The sequence below is a fragment of the Rhodamnia argentea genome, chromosome 7 (assembly GCF_020921035.1).
Source record: "Rhodamnia argentea isolate NSW1041297 chromosome 7, ASM2092103v1, whole genome shotgun sequence".
NCBI classification, from domain to species: Eukaryota; Viridiplantae; Streptophyta; class Magnoliopsida; order Myrtales; family Myrtaceae; genus Rhodamnia; species Rhodamnia argentea.
In genome coordinates, this window is record NC_063156.1 from 7014942 (window position 1) to 7032912 (window position 17971).

The window sequence follows — 17971 nt, forward strand, 5'->3', positions numbered from 1 at the left end:
TTTAATCTTGTGTTCATTCTGTTTCATATTTGGCTCCCTAATACTCTGATTGGTTATTAATAAGAGGCCAAGTGTTCGGCGTACAATGCGAACCTGAATGGGAGTTAATACTATGATCGATAATCTGTTGGTGCATATTATCAACTTTTTCCTGTTCAGAACAATCGAATCAAGTCAAGTCGAGGTATCATAGTACACGAACTAGACTTAAGAGGTCAGGTCAAGGCTTGATTTGGATTTGCAATAGACTTGTATTGGAAAGCATAGTGCATTATGTGCAGAGGTGAACGATCCAAGTAGTCTATTGAACCATCCGAGTGAAGAACTATGAGATTCAAACTCATGACCTTTACTCATTGAGTTCAAGCGGAGGACTAGTGTACGGTAATTATGATTCTCAAAGTTAGTTCATCAATGCGCCATGGATACATTGTGCAGCATATAAAGATGCACCTGATGCGAAGTTCGAAATGAACGGATGTAGGAAGGAATCGAATGTCGCCCCACCAAAAGAAAGAATATCGGCACAGTCGAATGTGAAAGAATTCTTCGAATTCCTCATATCAATCGAGCTACAATGCTTCACACTCTCCAGCTCAAAATTCAGTTCTCTATTCTCCAATTTCGCGCCTGAAGAAAGCACAGATCAACTGACTTTACCTAGTTGACAAATACAAGCACCCCTTCACATCGCTCACCAGACAATTATTGGGCTGCGACGGATCTAGGCAAAGTTCAGGGGCTGGTATAGCAATGAGTTTTGCCAATAGAAGCTTTTTGTTTGGTGTAGCCTTGTTTTCACCATGGAGCAAACCCGCAACTGGACCCTGGAGTCTTTGCATCGTGCTTCGGTGCAAGTTTTTTCTTGTTCAGAAGCTAATTCAAGAAAGAAGCCAAACGGCTCTTACGCAACGTCCGCAATAGGATGCAGAACTAGAAGGCAGTCCTCCACCACATCTACTCCCCGCTGGAAATGCTTGCACCATATATGTATGCTTTGTCCAATTTGACTGGACTGTAACAAACACTTTCCAGGACGGAAAAGATCTCAGAAAGATGCGTTCCACTCGAGATGTGGAAGGAACCGGTTTTCTCCTCTGGCTGGACAACTGAAACTCAGGAAGAGCTATCAACTGAGTCACTGCAATTATGTTCTTCCTCGCTCGAGCCATCATCCTTGCTCCTTTTGTCGCATTGATGAGCTAAACGTTGATAAAACTCGAGCGCTTTCGGGTTTGCCTTGATGATGGTAGGATCGAAACCTGATAAATGGAGCCCGCTCAAGCTTCTCACTCGGGAGAGAGCCACATAAACCATCCCATACCCGAAACTTCTAGTTAGATCGGTATGGAGACTGTCAAGGCTCATGCCCTGACACTTGTGAATGCTTAGAGCCCAAGCCAATATGAGGGGAATCTGCTTCCTCTGAGCAACCACGGAATCTCCATCCACCACGTACCATGTTTCCGGCTCGATAACCACTGTCCTACCAGAATCAAACTTCACCATCGGCAAGATACCCTCGCAACATAGGTCAGAGACAACCATATCCTCCGGCTTCACAAATCCAACGACTGTACCAACAGCACCGTTCACAAGTCCACGCGAAGTGTTTTTGTTCTTTATCAGCATCACCCTCGCACCTTTGCAGAGAAAAATCTCATCAGGTGCCATACCACGTTTGAGTTGCCTCTTCCAAGGATCACTGCCACTATCAGCTGCTGAAAAGACATAACCCTCTGCTGCCAACTCTTCAATTTTATAATTGTTCACCTCATTGACATCTTCATTCCGTGGATACAGTCGAACAACAGAAGGATCCGGCTCATCGGTAGCACAAGATTGTTCCAGGAATTCCCAGTCGTCAGGACTGATCTCTCCTTTCCTTATACCCTGAAGCACCTTAACGAGTCTTTCATCCGATTGCCTGAACACTTTGGTAAGCTCAATTTGCAAGTCAAAGCTTGATTGCCAACAGTCTGCTTCAAATGCAAATTGTTTACTCGACAAGCAATTCCCCTTTCTGGGTATCGGCGGCAGCTGCAAAAAGTCCCCAGTCGCAATGAGCTGGATTCCTCCCCAAGTCTCGCCCGATTCCCGAAGCTCTCTAGCAATACATTCAAGATTGTCGAACAGCTCGCCATCTACCATACTAATCTCATCTATGAACAGGGCTCGAACCTTTCTCCACCTCTTACAGGCCTTCTTGTCCATATAAATGTCCAAAGCGGAAGCTTCACGACCAGGGTTCTTGATGCCTGCAAAGGAGTGCAAGGTTTGCCCGCGAAGCGCACAAGCGGCAACTCCGGTGGACGCGGTTACGAAAACTGTAGACCGGCCCAACGAATCCTTCAACAACTTGATGATATGCTTAAGCAAAGCTGTCTTCCCGGTGCCGGCCGACCCGGCGATAAAGACCGATCGGCCACCAGAAACGGCCGATATGATTCGGGTCTGTTCCTCAGTCCATTCCAAAGGACTAGCCCTGGTCCTTGAGCTTTTCGGGCGGTTCTTCTTGTTCCCGGCCTCGTGCAACTCCACGCCTACAGTGGATTTTCTAGGGTACGCCGCACTTTTGCCACTGTAATTCCTATAAGCACACTTCAACATCGCAAAAGCCCTCGTCCCCATCTCGCAGGCCCTCACTAAAACCCGTTTCTTTACTGGGTTTCTTCAAGAACTTAAACCCAAGAAAAATCTGAAAGCTAACTCGGCATTATCGAAAGGAACGCTACTACGAAATCGCAGGGCAAAAGAGAGGACGAGAATTTCATACCGACGGGGCGAGGATAGCTTCCCGAGAAAAGATGAAAATCCTGCAGTTCATGATGCGAAAGGGCGAGTGCAATGAGAGAGTCGCCATTGGAGAAGACCGAGAGGCCAAATCTTGAAGAACGGCACGCATCGGGTTGCTCCATCCAGATTCCAGCCAGTGCTAATTTCGTCAGTGATCTTCGGCTCCGCTCGTCTCAAGGAAAATAATAAATATTTTTTTGAACGTATTTTTTAAACAATTTATTAATAATAATAATATTTTTAATATCAACTATAATTTATAGTCAAAACATTTTCGTAAATATTCAAAAGTATTTTATTTATTTATTTTTGCAAACTATAACAGTTATCATTTTCTAAAAAGTGTTCTCCAGATAAATTTTGCATGCCAGCACTGCATAATGATTCGACTCCACTTAAAGTACATTAATTGCAAAACTTATTTAAGCTTTTTCCTATTTATTGAGTCGATCTAAGAAAAAGATGATTAATCTCTTGAGTCGTACAAAGTCGAATATATATATTTTCGAAATAGGTTATCGTTTTGCTTTTGTGCCCAGCTTATATCAATTGGGGAAGTGTGTTGGACGAATCACACTAAATTATTTTATGAATTCACAATGAGACATATCATGAACCCAATATTGGCCGCTAAAACGTTTTTTTGGCTTTTTTATGTAGTTTTGGCGAATAAAAATCTAAAAAAAGAAGAACGACTTTTGAAATTTTTTTAGGAGGAACGAGAATTCTATGAGCGCTCCATGTGATCTCTTCTTTGAATTATTCTCAACCGATTATCAGAGCCGTTTTGAAAACACTCTAATATCACCTGTTTGATAATTAAAATTTGCGAGACTTGTTGTAACGAGCATCGAATCAAGGTATCAACGTTGAATAAAGAAAAATTGAAACTTACTCCTGGTTTTTTTTTTCTTTCTTTTTTTGAGCATTGGAAAATATCTTTATTCTTTTTTAAAAAAATCCAATCTGGTGAAAAAAAGAAAAAGAAAATAAAGAGGGCGAAAAATAAGGTGAAAAAGTTCGCGCTTCGTCTCCTCCGCGCTCCGTTGCGCGGCTCCCCACCGGATTCACCCCCAAAATCCATCTCTCTCTCTCTCTCTCTCTCTCTCTGTCTCTATCTCAAGCGTCGATGGCGTAAACCCTAAATTCACATCGTCACCTCGATAAAGGCCCCGCTCGCAGTACCCGATCGCAACCGGAGCTTCCTCCATCTCCAGTTCACTTCGCGCCCACGTAAGTCGTCCCCTCGGCCCCTCCTCCTCCTCCTCCCTTTCATGGCTGCGCTTCGTGCCGCGAAAGCTTTCGTCTTTCGCCCTACCCGAGCCCCGAAAACCTAATCGGGTCGTCTCTGTCGTTTTTTTTTTTTTTCCTTCTTTTTTCCTTTTTGTGGAGCGCGGTCGGGTTCTGGGCAACTTGACTCGACCTGCGTCCCACTCCCGATCCGAAACCCATATAGGGTTCCGCTATAAATGGTCTGTCTTAACCCGACCCGGATCTTCGCGCGTGCCGGGTGTGTTTCCTGAGCTGGTTGGTGCTGGCGACGGGTTTCGGATCTTCTGACCCGTCTCGGTCCTTCCTTCCTTCCTTCCTTCCTCCCCCGTGCGTGCTTCCTGGCGCTTTCGTATTGGGTGTTTGTTGGCGGTTTCTCTTAACGTTTGTTCGGCAGGGGAACGAAACGTGCAGCTTGTCGTGAATGTTTTGTGCATCTTCCGTTGCTCCGTCGTTCCTACGTTGTTGGTGTCAGTTTACAGTTTATCACCGAGTGAAGTAGGAAGCGAGTCTACGTTTCGGTTGAGATAGACCAACGGGCGATGCAATGATGATTTGAACATGATGGCACCTTTAGTTTCAGCGTCTTTTCTTTAGAGGATGGTATAAACTCTTCCAGTGTTCAGATCATTAAGCAGGAAGTAACATTCGTTGGGTCCTAGATTGGTCCGGATTTATCTGTTTGGTTAAACTGATTTCACGAAAAGAACGTCAGTCGATGAAGAAGTAATATCTGCCAAAGGCCTTTACCCTCTGCACTTTAAACGCCGGAAAAGTTGGGATGGCATGCGTCTTCTTATTCATACTGCTTTTCAGGGGCAGTCAATGCCTGCTAAATCATAGCTGGACTTGCAAGATGCGGAATCTGTATGAGGGAGCAAAGTCACGTGCGGATTTTCATTCGAAACTAGTCTTTCTCTGAGGTTGTTAGCTGGTGTACCAGTAGTTGCTTGGACCCAATCTGTCTCTGTCTAAACCATACAAAAAAAAAGCAACTGGTTCATTCCGGCGCTATCATAGCTGTAGTAGAACTTGGAATTCATGTCTTATCAAGTATGCAACTTCTAGGGTCTGAACTTCCTTTCTGGTCCTTTTTTTAGAATGCATGTTTTGTATCGATGACCAATTACAATTTACAGTCTGGTCTCCTCTTCAAATTTCTTTTGAATACTTGGTTTGTTTTACCTTTACTGCTAACTGATCAGAATATTGATTTTAGTGAAAGACCTTCCAGCCTGTATAGACAAATTAATGATTAACTTGGAATCTGCTCTGATTTTGGTAGATAACTTACGTTTCACTTGCTTTATTACTCTGCATGACAAAGTGGTCTGTTTTGCTTCAGCCTTTACTTATGCACTTCCCCTACACCACCCTATCGGTGATAAATCAATTTGATGGCATACGAGGATGCTAGCATATGTCAAGTCATTTTTGCTGATGTCATTTGCTTATGCTCGAGATGAAACTGATTTTGTCTCTAACATCTGCTTTGTGCAACATTAGAGATGTTGAAGGTAAATAGAAAAGTCCTACTGAATGCAAATCCAAAGTCTTGAGAAATGCATGAACTCTCATAATTCTTGAGGTAGAGGCACTGTATTTCATGAATTCTTGGTCATGTTTGAATTGTTTGCTTGGTGGAATTCGGCTAGGTGATTCAATCTTCCTTTCCTATTTATCAAACTTCTTTCGAGGGATTGACTTCTTTCTATTTCCATCCGCAGGTTATTCAACTTAAGTATATGCGATGGACTTATCAGATGCAGTCATAATTAACTCAAGCAGATTAAAATCAGTTGTCTGGAACGACTTTGATAGAGTCAAGAAAGGTGATATCTGTGTGGCTATATGTAGGCACTGTAAAAAGAGACTGAGTGGCTCGAGTACTAGTGGTACTTCTCATTTGAGAAATCATTTGATCAGGTGTCAGAGAAGATCTAGTCATGATATCACTCAACTCATTCCGGCAAGGGAAAGAAAAAGGGAGCGACCGCTTGCAATTTCAAATTTCAGTTTTAATCAAGAGCAAAAAAAGGATGAAGGGCTGAACCTTGTGAATATCAAATTTGATTCCGACCACATGAAGGATGATAATGCAAATGCGGTGACTGTGGGCAGTAACTACGATCAAAGGAGAAGCCAGTTTGATCTTGCGCGTATGATCATTATACATGGCTATCCACTGAATATGGTTGAGGATGTGGGGTTCAAGGTGTTTGTCAAGAATTTGCAGCCGCTTTTTGAGCTTGTGACAGTGAATAAAATAGAGGCTGACTGCTTGGAAATCTACGAAAAAGAGAAGCAAAAGGTTTTTGAGGTCTTGGATAAATTGCCTGGAAGAATTAGCCTCAGTATTGATGCTTGGGCTGGTGCTGGTGATGTTCGATACTTCTGTTTGGCCGCATATTTCATAGATGAATCTTGGCAGCTGAAGAAGAAGATACTGAATTTTGTGTCGGTGGACTCTTCTCACACGGATGACATGCAAGCAGATGTCATCATGACTTGTCTCATGGATTGGGACATCGACCGTAAATTGTTTTCCATGACTTTTGACGGTTCTTCCTCTGACTTCTTTGTTCTCAGAATCAGAGATCGTCTATCACAGAACAGGTTTCTTTATGGTAATGGCCAACTTTTTGAAGTGCGATGTGTGGCTACTGTTCTCAATCAGATGGTTTGGGATACCTTGGAATCGCTAGGGGAGGTAATTCACAAAATTAGGGAAAGTATTCGGTACCTCAAAAGTTCACAAGCAATGTTAGAGAAGTTCAACAAGCTGGCCCAACAAGAAAGCATTGATACTGAAAAGTGCTTAACTCTCGATAACAGCTCCAGATGGGACTCGACTTACAGGATGCTTGAGGTTGCCTTGGAGTACAAGAGCGCATTTTCTCTTCTGAGGGAAGAGGACCGGCTATTCACGGTTTGTCCTTCTGATGTGGAGTGGGAGAGAGCCGGCGCTGTTACCGGTTTCTTGAATGTCTTTCTGGAGATTATGAATGATTTCTCCCGAAGCAGATACGCGACTGCAAATATATACTTCCCTCTGATATGCGATATTCATTTGAAGTTGATAGGTTGGTGTAAGAGTTCAGATGATTACATCAGTTCTCTGGCCTTAAAGATGAGAAGCAAATTTGACGAGTACTGGGATAAATGTAGTTTAGGACTAGCTGTCGCGGCCTTCTTGGACCCTCGGTTTAAGATGAAGTTGGTAGAGTATTACTTCCCCCAAATCTATGGAAGTACTTCCCTTGAACGCATCGATGAGATATCCAGCCAAATCAAGGCGCTTTACAACGAACACTCTGTCGGCTCTCCATTATCCACTCTTCATCATGGTCAGGCATGGCAAGTCTGTGGCGGTAGCAGGAGCTTGTCGGGTCCTGGGAACGACGTGAAGGATAGGCTGGTCGGGTTCGATAAGTTCATTGACGAAACGTCTCAGAGCGACGGCACGAAAACTGATTTGGACAAGTACTTGGAGGAGCCTCTCTTTCCTCGGAATGTTGATTTCAACGTGCTGAACTGGTGGAAAGTTCACACCCCGAGGTATCCCATATTGTCCATGATGGCACGAAATGTGCTCGGTGCTCCTATGTCGAGAGTCCTCTCGGAGTCGGCGTTCGACATGGGTGGCAAGGTGCTTGACCGGGACCGCAGTTCTCTCAGCGCAGCGACCTTGCAAGCGCTGATGTGTTCCCAAGACTGGATAAGAAGCGAACTAGAGGGCTGATACTAATTTAGGTAAAACACACTTGGTGTCCGTCTCGTTTCGCACCGAGATTTTGTATCTAGCTGTTGATTTAATCAAAATGCAAGTTACCAATTATGCTGCTGGGACATCTTCGGGATGCTCCTAGTAACCGACGGATGGTCTCACCAAATTCAACTCTCTCTCGATACCGATATGCCCAGGCTCGTATTTCTTTGGGCTGGGCTTTGCTCTGTTCTGCGTCTGAAACCATAGCTTGCTCGATCAATCAAACTATAGGCGTTGGCTTATATTGGAGCATATTCGAGGGGTCAAATCGGTGGATCAGCTGCAGCTTCGAGAGAGGACATCTGGGAGAGATTATGGTGTCCCCCACTTTGTCAATAATTCTGTGGGGTAAACAAGATTAAGATTCTCTTTGCTTGGACCAGTATGGCAAAGGTCCAATTACTTGGAACACAGACAGGATCATGGGAATACCGTGGCGTGGTAGTACTGGCTTTAGTCCAAAGTTTTGGAGGTCCAAGAATTGACTAAGTTATGACTCATACTACAAAAGAAGACACGGAACTTAGACCAGTGTCGTACGGTGATTCTACATCGGCATTGAATGAAACTCAAAGTGCGGGACAGAAATGCTTCTGGTCCTCTTTGTTCTTGTCCTGCAAATTTTTTGATTAGATGGAGTGATGGTGACGGGGTATGTATGATCGGGCATTTATGGAATTAGGTAATTGCATTCAATTCGGGCATCTTTCACCGTCATTCGTGACACGGGCCCAACTTGGGTTGCATTCCTGGTCCCCCTCCCCCTTTTTCTCCCATCCCCTCCCTTCCAAATTTTATTCCTATCATCATTTGTTATTAGTATTTATTAATATTATTAAAAGATAAATGTATTAAAAGTCCTAAAATATATCAAAAAAGTACAATTTAATTATAAAAATATTCAAAAAGTGTAATTAAATCTTAACTCTTGTCACACAAATGCAATCAAATCTCAAAATTTGCAACAAAAATGCAATTTGAATCCTAAAACCTTTTTTGGACCAACAAAAATAAAAAAAAATCCTAAAACTTTTAAAAAGTAGAATCAGCCGAATCACTTTGCTTGTCCACTACTTGCGTGGTAGCGAATTCTCCAGCACGCATCCAATTCCTCTTCAAGCTTTTCTGTTTTTTTCCCATCCTAATGATTTCTTCCGTGATTAATGGGATTGTCCTAGACAAATTGGCAGCCAAAGCTATACCGACGTCGTGACATGGTAAAAATTTCGAGGAAGTGTGTGATCGGACTGTCATCCGCAATGTTATAGGTTGTGCTCTCAACGCCGCTTGTTCATTACTCGGTAAGAATCAATCTTTCTACAGAGGAAATTGGATAATACGTGCTGCCATTCCTATGGGCTACCTTGATCATATTTAAGTATTCAAACACTCCCTTTCATACTCAATTTGGTCTTTTTACTTAGTGCCAATGTGGAAATATTTCATTGAGGATGTAAATACGAGTTTAAAAAGATTCAAATTTAGGACCTCATGTTCTGATCTGTTTTAAAAACTTAAGGTGTTGGATGAAAACTTAGTTTCATATTTAAGTATTCTAACAAAAATCATGCATGTCTAAAAAAAAAAAAAAAAGGTCATGCATGGACCTATCGGTTATAGTATTTAGGCGAAATCCAATGATACAGAGCTGTTGCGCACCTGATTATAGACTAATCTATTTACTTTGGAATTTTCGTGCTATGTGAATTGGTAATCAATGATTACATCTTCATGAGTTCCCTAATTTTGCAGAATTTATTTTGGGAGAGCAACATTTTCGGTATTATGACCCTCTAGTCACTAAGCGCCAATTTTTTGAACAAAAAAAATAAAAAATACGGCCCTATTTGGTAACAATTCTATTTTGGGTAATAATTTCTACATCACTAAGCGGCTGTTGACCAAAAAAAGCAAAAAAAAAACCTAAGGGCTTGTTTGGTAATAATTTTCTTCCGGATAACCATTTCTGAGTAGAGATGATTTTTTTCTAATTATCTTTGTGTGAACTAAGAAGTGGATTTTTTTTTTTTTATTTTTATTCTAAATCTATTCCATGGTCACCGATTTGTTCCTAAGAACATAAAAATTAACTAATGTTACCAAATAATTTTTTTCTTTTTCTGTTCCCAAGAACAAAAGAATAAAATCAAATAAACATGAGTGTTACCAACAGGCCCTAAGGTACGAACTTCCAAGATTTCCGATGCATCAATTGTACACATAGGCAGTTTACATACTTTTCTTGAAGATTTTCTTGCTTCGTTTTGATTTGGAAGTGATCCCCGACATTGCATAATGCACACAATTTGAAGAAAGCTTAAACACAAAACACAAATTAAAACTAGAGAAAATTTCAAATGAGGGTCCGAACTTCAAATAATAATCGGAAGTGGCCATATCGGTCTTAAAAAAAAGCCTGACCTAACCGGTCAAAGGGCAATTCCATCATTTTTTTTTTTCCCTTTTTTCTTGCCTTTTTCCTCTTTTTTTTCCCTCTTCCTTTTGCCGGGCTCGGGCAAGGGCTACCCTCGGGCTAGGGTAGCCCTTAAGGATGGTTATCGCCTAAGGCCAACAACCTCCGCTTGGGGGAGGGAAGAGGGAAAAAGAAAAAGAAAAAGTAAAAGTAAAGTAAAGTAAAAGAAATAGAAAAATATATTTAAATTTTTTTACTAAAATACCCCTTCTCCGATGGCTGGAATAATTACATGCTTGCCAGCCGGCCGTAAGTTTTTATTTGAGATGATTTGGCCATTTCGGACCCTTATTTGAAACAAAGTCCATTTCCACTCTTTTATTTGAGAAAATGATGTCACTACTTTTATTTGAAAATTTTCCCTCAAAACTCTCAAGTCGGAACACCCAAAGCAGTAAGTTTTAGTACGACTTCACACCGTTAAACCTAAGTGTTAGAAAACTGTTGTTAGAAAAAGTTTCCAGGTCACCTTATTTTTAAGTAGTTTGTTAGTTCCTTACGATACTTTTGTGTGATTATCAACTTTTTCGACAAAAAACGAACTATCAACTTCTGCTTTTAATTTTTTTACTGATTTTTATTTGTCTTTCTTACCAACTCTTTAATTATATCAACCTTATGTGATTATACCAATCTTTATTTGAATGATGCACCAACTTTTTTCCCAATTAAAATACTAACTTGTTTTAGGTTACCAACTTGCTATTGAATTACATACTAATATTTATTTAATTTATTACTAAATCTATCAGTTTTTGTTATTGTTTACCAACTTTTATCTGTCATTCTTGAAAGCGGCCTTTGATTTACCAACTTTTATTTGTGTGACTTACTGGTTATTTCGCATTAGGTTTCCAACTAGTTTTGGTTTACCATCTCTCATTTCAATTGATTGTCAACTTTTATATGTCTTATTTACCAACTCGTTAAATTTACCGACTCTTTTTAGAAATACTATAATTAGATTGATTATCAACTTTTCTCCAATTAAATTATCAATTAATTTAATTTAGTTATCGACATTTAATTGCATTTTTTTTAATAACCAATTCCTTTTATTTCTGACAAAAAGAAAAGTTTCTCTTATCTTTTACAAACTTTTATTTATCTTTCTTACCGTCTTAAATTCACCACATAGAATTAACAACTTCTTTTTTAGTAGCTTACCGACCTATATCCAATTAAGCTATGAACAAGTTTTGCGTGACCAACTTTCATTTGGATTGCTTACTTACATTTGTTTGTGTTACCAACTAGTTTATTTGTTTATTTTACCAATGTCTATTGAGTTACCACTTTTTTTTTTCCTTGTTTGCCAACTGTTTTGTAGAAATTACTAACTTCAATTAGAGTGATTACTATCTTATTTTGGATTAAGTTACCAACACTTATCTAAGTTAGTTACCGATGATTTTTTTTAAAATCTCCAACTTGTCTCATTTGTAATATATAAACTTCTCTTATAACATTAATCATTAACTTTTATTTACCTGTTCGTCGGTAGCTTATAGATTCTATTTATTTTATGAAATTACAAACCTTTTTTTTTTGTGATTTATCGACATTTCTCTAATTAGTTTATTAATTGATTTTCCGTTACCAACTGTAATTTCAGCTCCTTACTTTCATTTATCCTTGTTTTCTTAAATTTACCAATTTAAAGTTTCCGTTATGTCTTACTTATCAACTTATCAAAATTATTGATTTCTTTTTGTGAAATTTCTGACATTGATTAGTGTGATTACCAAATTTTATCCAATTAAGTTATCAATCAGTTTAATGTTACCGACTCTTATTTTAGTTAGTTATCAATATTGATTTCTAAATTGCTGACTTCTTTTATTTTTGACACTAAGAAATGTATCTTATCATCTGCTAACTTTTACTTACGTTTTCTTACTAGTGCGCCAAAATTATCAACTATTCCATGAGACTACCAATCTTCTTCTTCTTCTTATTATTTTTTTTTTGTGGTTTATTAACCTTAGGTTTTCTATGGATTATCCAAACACAATGACTATGTATACATTCGGGTGGATGATGTTCAAGGTCTAAGGGTCATCAAGATGGGATAGAATCCAATCACGCTTTTGGGGGAGACATGGCTCCTTGATAGTTCACTTCCCAAACAACATTCTCCATGTGTCATCTATCTAAAGCTCTCTCTCTCTCTCGTGCATGAACCAAGAGTACTCCAGTACTTCCCCAAATGTGGTCCTCACCACAACACTGTTCCTCAGTGATTTTCCCCTTGCGATGATTGGTGCAGAACCTTGGCCCCATCATTGAAGGCACGAGCTACGAGCCATGGCCGAAGGGGTCGAGAGAGGACCTTGAAATATCCAGGCATGGAGCATGGCAGTTCGTGAAAAATCATTTCTAAAAGGGTGAATACAAGAAGTCATCGCCTGTGGATCCAACTCAGTTGTCTAGCTAGGGGAACTCGGTTGTCTAGCTAGGGCATAGCTAGAAGGAACTTCACAACATTAGGGTAAGCATGTGGGACAAAGCATATGCTGGGGGAAAAGCCAGGATTCTTTTCTTGGCACCGTAGAGGAGTTCTGTCTAGAGAATTCTTTCCTTTCTCTAGTGAAATTACTTGTGCAAAACCATAGATTTTATGTTAGTGGAAGATTGATGCCATGAGGTGTTTCAATACACTCTTGACAATTTAATTGATATTGCATCATGACATGACATATGACATGGTACAAGCACGTCGTCTTGTACGCATTTTCATTTTCTTGTACATGTACTCTGGTTGTCATTTGGACCTCCCGAGTTCTATGTGTGATGCGGACAAGACAAGGTACTTTTTTTGTCCTATGCTTAGGGATTATAAGGTTTGAACCTTTGTACTTTATGAAAACAAATAGACAGTTCTTTCTTAGAAAGTCAATAAATATGTTAGCATATACATTGTTGGTATTTTACCCCAAGTAGCACCGACACGAACATAAGACACGAGACACGATACGACGTGACGTGCCGATACGTCATTTCTAAAAAATAAAAAATTTCAACACGGTGCAACACATTGTACAATAAATATTTATTTATATATACATGTGTGTCAAGGAAAAATTATTTTTTCAGGCATGCGACAATCTTAGCATATTTTTAAGAAAAATTCTAAATAAAAATATTCATAAATTTTTCTCTCTTGACCTCACCCCCACCAAGTCTAGTCAACATTAAGTTATTGTCGTACAAGTTCTACGTACTGAGCAAATGACACGATGGCCAGGGTTTTGGGAGCGAAAAGCTTGATTTTCTCCCTAAAACGAGAACACGATGGCCAAGGTTATTGGGGTTGGTGATGGGGAGGGAGCCCTTCTGAGCGTATCAAAAAGCCAGAGAGAGAGAGAGAGAGTCAATGTGTCGCTGCGTTGGAAAACAGGGCCTGTGCATGACGCGATCAGATTACAACTCCCAAGCTTAACTTTTCATCTTTCATTCTCAGAGATCTGCACGGTCTCTTTCGTCTCTGTCTCACGAAGCAAGACGACTTACCGTGATTTTGGTTATCTCGCCTTTCCTCCGCAGCTCTCTCGCTCTGTGGTCTGCGCACGCGAAGCCCATCCTCTGGCACTGGCCTCGCTCCATCACTGCCTCCCTCCTTTTCAGATCCCTGCTATCCAGCCCTCCTTTCCCACCGACTCGCTCTTCACCAGCTCTCTCCCTCTCTCATGGTTCGAGATGGAGGCGCCCTTTTCCTCCTCTTTCTCTCCCCCCCCCCGCGCGGCGTCTTCCTTTCCGACATCCAGATCTCCGCTCCCTCTACCCTCCTTCCTCATTGACTCGCGTGTCCCCGGCATTGACCACAAGTTGGATCTCCGACATGCATTGACCGCGTGTCCGTGTCCAACACCGACATAGTGAGCTACTCAACGTGTCGGTGCTTCATAGGTTTTACCTGAGGCCTTTAAATTTTTTGGGAGAAAACGGTTCATACGTGATGGTACATAAATTTGAATTTGAATGTTGCATTGTAAGTTCTATACTAGTGATTACTTTAGTTTGATCAGATCATTGAGCGGGGTGGGCATGTTCGAACTTTGCATGGCTTTGCCCTAGAGCACCAAAGCTTGAACTTGCTGGCCTGATTAAGCACCCAAGCTCGGTCATGAGAAAACATGAGCGAAAATTGTCCAATTAGTCTTAAACTTATTTTACGTTCGCAATTCAGTTTTAAACTTTTCGATTTTGTCAATTTATTCCTAAATCTTTGTGTGGCATGCAATTCTAGACCTTTCGGCCAATTCTCACCGGAAATTGCTGACACGGTAGTGTGCCATGTAGGACAACATGCGATGATTGGACTTTCGGAGATTGGAAGGACTAAATTTGAATTTCGTGCACAAGTTTAAGATAGAATTGAAAGATCTAGAACTAAATTGGTATAGGTACAATATGGATAAAATTACCAAAAAAATCATGAACATTATGCCAATTCGGAACAAATTTGCCAATCGAGTCCCCAATTTTCGTCGAAAATTGATGACATGGCACCAACAGTCCATCGATCCTCCTACATAGCACTGTCGGTGCTGATGTGAAATTTTGTAATTTTTAGTACTTTTTTCTTCTCCTTTTCTTTTATTGTTATGGGTTGGCAAGAAGCCGCCGGCCACCGTCTAAGGCCTTGCGCACCCTCACTGCGACAGGGGAGGACTCACGGCCTTTGCTCGGTGGCCGGCGGAGGTCGTCGGGTATCATCTAGTGATTGGGGGCCTCCTGCCTACCCTTAACAATAAAAAAAAAAGAAAAGAGAAAAAGACAGAATTAAATTAATAAAAAAATTCAAAAAAATTACATCAATGCTGATAGTGCCACGTAGGACGGCTGACATTCACATCATCAATTTCCGCCAAAAGCGATCGGATGGACTCGATTGATAGAATGTGAAAAGGCTAAGGATTGAATTTGCAAAAAAAAAAAAAACAAACAAACAAATGGTTTAGGACCGAATTGATGCAGTGGGGACTTTTCTGGTAACTGCCCAATCCATAATACTAGCGGCAAAAATTGAGGCCAAGCATGCCCATTTTTGAAAGAATCGGAGCTTGCCGGACTCATGACCAGATCTGCTCCTAATATTTCGCGGGTTTTCCTCTGTTGCCATTCTATTTGATTGATGTGATTACATGTGTATTTGACAACTCCAAGGCTAGAGATTATTACCATTTTGCTAGTCACTATCCCGTGCTTTCACGACCTTGTTCACTTTTTAGGGTTTCATAGTTAATTTTGCATCAGATTTCCACCTAAACTGTCAAAACTATGAACATTCCAACCCCATGCTTTCCCTTTCTTTTCAATGGAGACTCTGAGTCATCATTTATTTTTGCTCATTGAGGGAAAATTTCTTCATTTGTCATTTAGGGTCCGTTTGTTTCCCCGAAAAACGAGTCGTTTGGAAAATATTTTTCCTAAAAATGTTCGCTTATATCAATTGAAATAATTAGTTAATTGAAAATATTTTTATGATTAACAACAATTTATGTCTAAAATTTTTTATGGATGGTGAAAATATTTTTGTTCATTCGTTTATGTGAGCTATACAAGCAAGTACTTTTAAGAAAATGTTTTCTAAATCATTCATTTTTCCCGAAACAAACGTAGCCATAACGTTTGAAGTACCATATGGCCTCTAAAATTTTCGTTAAGTATCATCACCACTTTAGCCTAAGGGAGAAGAATAATCATGATTGAGTTGCGTGTCGACTAGATCCCCCACAGACCAATTTATTGATGATAGTGTGTGAAGATATCAGAAAATATTATCTTTTGCAAAAACACGAGCATTGAATAAATGGAGTGGCACCCATTGGTTATTGACCGCCAAATCAACAGATTGATTGAAGTATTTAATAAATAACTTTTGCTCCTCTAAGAAAATTAACCTCCCGGCTTAGGATGGTCCGAGGATACCTTATTCTTTTAGCATTTCCGTTGGGTAGGACGATGGGAAAATTGTCCAAAAATTTCTAAATTTATTATATTTTTGGCAATTCAGTCCTAAACCTTTTTTAATTTTGCCAATTGAGTCCTAAACATTTTTACGTTTTGCCAATTAAGTCTAGTCGGCCAATTTTGATCGAAATGGATGACGTGGACGCTGGCTATCCTACGTGGCACAGTTGGTGCCGACGTGGATAAGTTTTAATAATATTTAATTTTTTCAAATTTTTTCAACATTTTCTTTAGTTTTCATAAATTACTTTTTTTTCTTTTTTTTTTTTTTCCCTTTTTCCTTCTGCTAGCCATTGCTAGGCATTGTCAATGGCCAAGGGAGGTTGCCAGCCTCGAATGAGGGATGTTCGGGCTTGGGTTAGAGAGGGAAGCCCTTCGGATCGGGCGAGGCCAACCCTCGCCAAGGGCTGGCAAAGGGAAAAGGAAAAAAGAAAAAAAAAAAAAGAAAGGAAAAAAAGAAGGAAATTTAAAAAAGTAAAGAAAGAAAACAAAAGAAATTTTAAAAAAGAAAAAAGAATAAATATATAAAATTTAAAATATAATATTAAAAGGTTAATAATAATTGTTCACATGACGATGTCGGCGATTTCTAGGCAAAATTGACCTAATGGACTTAATATAGGAAAGGTGAAGTTCTTTAGGACTCAATTGATCAAATTAAAAGGTATATGACTGAATTGACAAAAGCGCAATAAGTTTAGGATTTTTTGGATAATTTTTCCAAAAGATGACCGTAAGTTTGTAGTTCCTCTAAACATATATACTCAATTTTAAAATGTCAGTGACACGTGCCGTCATCTTATACATATGACATGAATTGGGATGCCTCATTGGTTTTCGATCCATTACATTGTGAGAATATACCAAATGGTAGGGTGATATCATGTGTCAGTGACGTGGTATCACTCAGCCAATTATATAACTCTAAACTTTAAACTCTAAGATGGAACAATTGTTGCATGAATAAAATGGAGGGATATTATTCCTCGATAACATCATTTATGCTATCACAAAAAACATGAAGCTATTATGTCCACCCTCTAAATTATTATAAAGCTCTCGAGTCTAATGTAGATTAATTCTAAATCTAGGGTGTGTTTGTTTTGCAGAAAATAAGCAATTTTAAAAACTCTTTCCAAAAAATGATTGCTTATATTGTGTAGAAAAATTAGTCAACAGAAAATGTTTTCATCATCGATAACAACTTATGCCTAACAATTTTCGTAGGCGAATTTGTTTTCATTTGTTTATTTTTGTAAGCGATATAAGAAATTATTTTTTTAAAAATATTTCTCAAATCACTCATTTTTGGAAAGCAAGAAGGAAAACTCACTACTTCCCCTTTGTTTAGTAACTACCAACTCCATCCCCTCCCTTCGTTCCTCGAAAGCGCTAGACAGGAGAGAATGTTGCCGCTTGACTTTCGGATGCTCCATTAGGAACAACAGTACAGTGGTCATGAGGAACTTGAGAATGGATGACAAATTGCTGCTTTGGATTCGAGTTGCAGCCACCTGAAAAAAAAAAAAAATGTGACTTGACCCTGTACACAAAGGGAGGGACCTTCAGCTTTCGAGATCAAACTTTTGGGCGACGAAGCAGGTTGGAAGATCCCACTCGTGTCCTACGGTTGAAAGAGGGGCCTCCTCCATTGCTGCCATTAATGAACTCAAAGAACGTGCTGTGAA

The 17971-nt window shown here is 39.8% G+C and overlaps 3 protein-coding genes across 7 annotated transcripts in view; 2 read left to right on the plus strand and 1 right to left on the minus strand.

Annotated features, from left to right (window-relative positions):
• LOC115746805 overlaps window positions 1-17971 on the plus strand; it is a 959385-nt gene that overhangs the window by 796506 nt on the left and 144908 nt on the right. The window lies entirely within an intron of this gene.
• LOC115732021 (ATP-dependent DNA helicase PIF1-like) lies at window positions 1117-2631 on the minus strand. The gene has a single exon (XM_030662680.2). It carries the CDS (start codon window positions 2629-2631, stop codon window positions 1117-1119), a length of 1515 nt encoding a protein of 504 aa, XP_030518540.2.
• On the plus strand, window positions 2927-8530 carry LOC115746893 (zinc finger BED domain-containing protein RICESLEEPER 1-like). 5 transcript variants are annotated; one of them, XM_048282082.1, is made up of 3 exons: window positions 3734-4029; window positions 5411-5582; window positions 5793-8530. In XM_048282082.1, exon 3 carries the CDS (start codon window positions 5816-5818, stop codon window positions 7805-7807), a length of 1992 nt encoding a protein of 663 aa, XP_048138039.1. In that variant the 5' UTR covers window positions 3734-4029; window positions 5411-5582; window positions 5793-5815; the 3' UTR covers window positions 7808-8530. The 5 variants fall into 5 exon arrangements, with proteins under 5 accessions (XP_048138042.1, XP_048138039.1, XP_048138038.1 ...); XM_048282085.1 differs by lacking the exons at window positions 3734-4029; window positions 5411-5582 and adding an exon at window positions 2927-2943; XM_048282081.1 differs by lacking the exon at window positions 5411-5582.